This window comes from Sinocyclocheilus grahami, unplaced genomic scaffold, assembly GCF_001515645.1.
Source record: "Sinocyclocheilus grahami isolate Dianchi unplaced genomic scaffold, SAMN03320097.WGS_v1.1 scaffold376.1, whole genome shotgun sequence".
Taxonomy (NCBI): Eukaryota; Metazoa; Chordata; class Actinopteri; order Cypriniformes; family Cyprinidae; genus Sinocyclocheilus; species Sinocyclocheilus grahami.
In genome coordinates, this window is record NW_015505555.1 from 424,737 (window position 1) to 429,783 (window position 5,047).

Consider the following 5,047-nt stretch of genomic DNA (forward strand, 5'->3'; position numbering starts at 1 on the left):
TTTTTGTAACCTTGGCCAGTTCTGTGCCTTGCCACAATTCTGTCTCTGAGCTCTTCAGGCAGTTCCTTTGACCTCATGATTCTCATTTGCTCTGACATGCACTGTGAGCTGTAAGGTCTTATATAGACAGGTGTGTGGCTTTCCTAATCAAGTCCAATCAGTATAATCAAACACAGCTGGACTCAAATGAAGGTGTAGAACCATCTCAAGGATGATCAGAAGAAATGGACAGCACCTGAGTTAAATATATGAGTGTCACAGCAAGAATACTTAGGACCATGTGATATTTCAGTTTTTCTTTTTTAATAAATCTGCAAAAATCTCAACAATTCTGTGTTTTTCTGTCAATATGGGGTGCTGTGTGTACATTAATGAGGAAAAAAATTAACTTAAATGATTTTAGCAAATGGCTGCAATATAACAAAGAGTGAAAAATTTAAGGGGGTCTGAATACTTTCCGTACCCACTGTATATACATAATAAATATACACAGTACACACACATATATTATGTAAACAAAAACCTTTATTTTGGATGCGATTAATCGTTTGACAGCACTAATATTTATATATAGATATGTGTGTGTGTTTGTTTGTGTGTGTGTGATATTTTTCAGCCTTTTGTATTTACTCTAAAAGGGTACAATTTACAATTAGAGATAGCATAATTTTGAAATTAATCACTGCATCAGAGTTTTTAAATTGATTCATTGAAACAGGTTGCTTGAAATGATTTGTGGAAATGAGTGAAACTTACCAAACTTATTTTATATTTTATTATATTATATTTTGTTTATGTATTATGTTTAAATTTATATTATTTTATTTAGTTTATTTTTATTAAATTAATTTTATTTTAAAATAATACATTTTATTTTAATTTCCTTTTTTACTTTATTTCCTTTTATATTTTATTGTTTAATTAAAATGAAACAATACATTTGTTTATTTTTAATTTAATAATTTTTTTATTTATGATTTACTTAATTTTTTATTTTGTTTTATTTTTAATGCTATTTTTAATTACATTTTAATTTTATTTTGTTTGTTTATTTTTTTCAATGTAAGTTACATCTGTAAATAACATTCTGCCTTTTCTTTCTTATGGTTTCCAACTCATTTGCATTTGGAAGAGACACAAATGTGTAACTACATGCAAATTTAAATTCTCCCAGTTAATCGTTACAGTGGCTTGTAACAGTAGTTGTTTACATGTACTATATTCACAAGGTCTCTTGTATCTTATTTCTTGAATAAGACATTTGAAGTTTTAAACAAGTAGGAACAGCAAATGAAAATGCAGACTGTTTACTGGCTGCTGTAAATCAGTATTGTGGGACAGTGACGCTGTGGGATGTTGGAGGTCGGCTCTTTCAGTAGAGAAATCTGAGCTTGGGCACCTGTCACTCCCTCCAAACCACACGCAGCCCACTATTTATAGAGCCTCCTGAGAGACACTTCAAGTGCTTAATTGTTGCCTTTTTGTGTTTGTGAGATTTAATTTGTGTTTCTGGGACTGTCTAGACTCGTTGTTTGCGTTGTGGGTCTATCTATCTATCTATCTATCTATCTATCTATCTATCTATCTATCTATCTATCTATCTATCCTATTTCACTATCTATCTATCTATCTATCTATCTATCTATCTATCTATCTATCCTATTTCAATATTTTAATTTATTATACAATTATTAATATTTAATATAGATTTTATGTGATATATTTACATTATTATTATATTATTCCAATAAATAAGTATATATATATATAGTGTGTGTGTGTGTGTATATACTGTGTGTGTGTGTGTATATATAGTGTGTGTGTGTATATATAGATATATATATATATATAAATTTCATTTTATATAAAACGATTAATATAAAAATTAATATGCATTTTATATAATGTATATTATTTATTTCATTATTAATATATTAATCATTATTTTGTAAATATTAAATTTTTTAATTATTTAATTTGTTTTCTCTATATACGTAATATTTATATTAATATAAATATATATGTAATATAATATATTTTGTATCATGCATATATATATATATATATATATATATATATTCTAAAATAAAATATTTATGGAAATATAATTATGTATTATTTAATGTTGTTTTGTCCTTTTTTTACAGTTGCAGACATCTTATTCCGTTGCATTAATTGCCCTTCGGGGACGAATAAAGTAAAGATTTGATATCAGTTTTTGCTCCGGCATTGAGAATCCTGTATTTTCACTGGTATCAGTATCATCTACTGAAATGCTGGCATCATGACACCCAACAAAACACGAATTGTTCATTAAAGAGCATCCGAGACCTTTATCAGAGCCCGGGGCTCTTCAGGTGTCCCTGAAGAAACATTAGATATATTAAGTCCATTAAGAATCCGGCTATAAAAAAGCGGCTTCAGCATGGCCAGGCTGCCGTTTCCTGCTCTCATAAGTATCGGTCATGACTGGGGCGTCCTCGGGCACAGCTAGTCATGGGGACGCTGACAGGCCCGCTAGGTTGTTCTCCGAAGCTATGGCATTCTAGATTAGATTTCCGGCCGGCTGTGGCCATCATCTCACAGCGCGCCTCGCGGCCCTGTCCTAACGGATCGGCCCGTGCTTTTGAAGTGCGCTTGCAATCCGATTTGAGCCGGCCGTGCTAAATTGTTACACACGCAGCCGGACGCGCTAATGCGATTTGGAGCGTGGCTGGTAGTTGATTGTAATTGGATGAATTCCCCCGCAGAGAGAGAGAGGCAAGCGGGCGAGCGAGAAATGAAGATAAACGAGGGAATAAAGCGGAGAGAGGGGGACGGTGTTGTGCTCTTAATGGGACGTTATGAGGATTGGGCGCAGGGGGGAAAAGGTGAAGCTGCTTTACCTCTGCGCTGCTGTGAATTGTGGGATGCGATGATGGCTTTTCAACTGGCCTCTCGGCCCTCGCTGTCCCGTCTGTTCATCAAACAGATCATGAGCTGATATCAGTAGGCTACACCAGAGGCACACAGATTTCAGACGGAATCACTCCAGACCTTTTGCAGATTTTTCAAAGTTTTCTAAAGAAAATGTGATTGATTTGTGTTTTTGGTTCCTCTGGTTTGCTGGACCTCTGAACCGGCCAGAGAAAGAGCTGGGCTTTTACTGTCTTATATTAGTCATATCTGACCCCAAAGTCAAAGGAAAGCAAGAAAAAATTATATTTCATATTATATATATTTTTAATGCATTTTATTTTTTTTATTTTTTATGACATTTAACTAATTTAACTACACTTTTCCCCAAAATATATATAAATGAAAAAAATGGGGGGAAAAATATATATATAAGATATTAGAAATGTATATTTATATGAATTATTATATGCGTTTTTTTATGAATACATAATACACAATACATAAAACTTAGTGTTATTAAAATAGGCTTCATATTTGCCTTATGATCATGAGAAGTTAAATGAAAATATGCTTAATTATAATTACAAGTGTGTGTGTGTGTAATACAAAATATATATAATGTATATATATAATACGAAAATATTCTGTATTCATTTTTTAAATAAGGAACAGTGTTCAATATCATATATATTTGGTATTCTTTTTTATTTTAAATAGTTATAATAATATAATACAATAATATTTAATTATATGAAAATATAATAATTTTACAAATATATTATATATAAAGCATTATATGATTTTTATTTGTATTTGTATTTATTTTTTGCGTTATGACATATACATTTTCATGAAAATGTCACAATACATAAAACCGTAGTGTTGTTAAAATAGGCTCCTTATGGTTGATGCAAAATATAATTTAATATCTTTTTGATTATGGGATGAAATGTTGGCATGTTTTTTAACAGGTTTTGTGAAACTCGCCCAAATCTCGCCCCTCAAAAAATAAAATTCAATGAAAACATGTTGAAATTATTCAAGGGAAAACCACAGTATTACCATGTTTTCGGGATACACTACCCTGATAGTATCCTCTGAAGTATTATTGTAGTGCATGAATATAGTATTTATTCATTGCTACTGTACATATAACAATATCAATATATGATACTATCAGTAAACCATCACAGTAGTTTTCTTTTAGTTTTACTGTTATTATCGAGTTCCACATGTGTGTGTTGATTCTGGATGGGTGTGTGTGTTGTGTTCTGCAGGCGGATCTGAGCATCAACCTCCAGGACGACAGCAGCTTCTTCTACGGCGTATCCAGTCAGTATGAGAGCTCGGAAAATATGATCATCACCTCCTCCACTAAAGTCTGCTCGTTTGGGAAACAGGTGGTGGAAAAGGTGGAGGTAGGAATAAATGTGACCTGTCACAACGTATTTACACCAAAAACATCTTACGGCCAGCACAGGTCCATCTAATTGTTTTAAAGGCCGTGAGAAATGACATTAGTGGTCAGATCAGGAGAACGATCCCCTCCATATGCAAATATATCACCATATTAAGTCATCATAATTGTGTTATATGGCATGTGTGTGTGAGTTGTGTTCAGTTTGAGAAACAGTAATCACCTGTGTGTCGTTCAGACGGAGTACGCGCGCTTTGAGAACGGCAGATACGTCTTCAGGATCCATCGATCCCCGCTGTGTGAATACATGATCAACTTCATCCACAAACTCAAGCATCTACCAGAGAAATACATGATGAACAGCGTACTTGAAAACTTCACCATTCTGCAGGTACCATCACGTGCATTAAAAATCAAACAAAACTAACCACAACTAGTTACTAGTAACTAGTTATAAACCGAATACAACTGCTGTTATATGTATAAAATGTAGACATAGTTTAATAGTTTTCAGTGAATCAATTCAAAAAGTAGTATTATTCGATTATTTTATATAGTAATATTTCAACGTTATTCTCGTAATTTTCCATTTTATTCCCAAAATATTTTTCATAATTTCGACTTTATTCTCGAAATATTTCGAGTTTATTCTCTTATTGTTACGACTTTTTTTTGGTGCTTTTTTTCCCCAAAATATTCCATTAAATTTTGTAATATATTAATATATATATA

The 5,047-nt window shown here is 32.2% G+C and overlaps 1 protein-coding gene across 1 annotated transcript in view; it reads left to right on the top strand.

The window, feature by feature from the left end:
• The window catches only part of LOC107549581 (transcriptional enhancer factor TEF-3-like), a 31,433-nt gene that overhangs the window by 23,209 nt on the left and 3,177 nt on the right, over positions 1 to 5,047 (top strand). The window contains exons 11-12 of the mRNA XM_016230726.1: positions 4,176 to 4,316; positions 4,554 to 4,706. Of these exons, the coding sequence (XP_016086212.1) occupies positions 4,176 to 4,316; positions 4,554 to 4,706 (294 nt within the window). The remainder of the gene's footprint in view (positions 1 to 4,175; positions 4,317 to 4,553; positions 4,707 to 5,047) is intronic.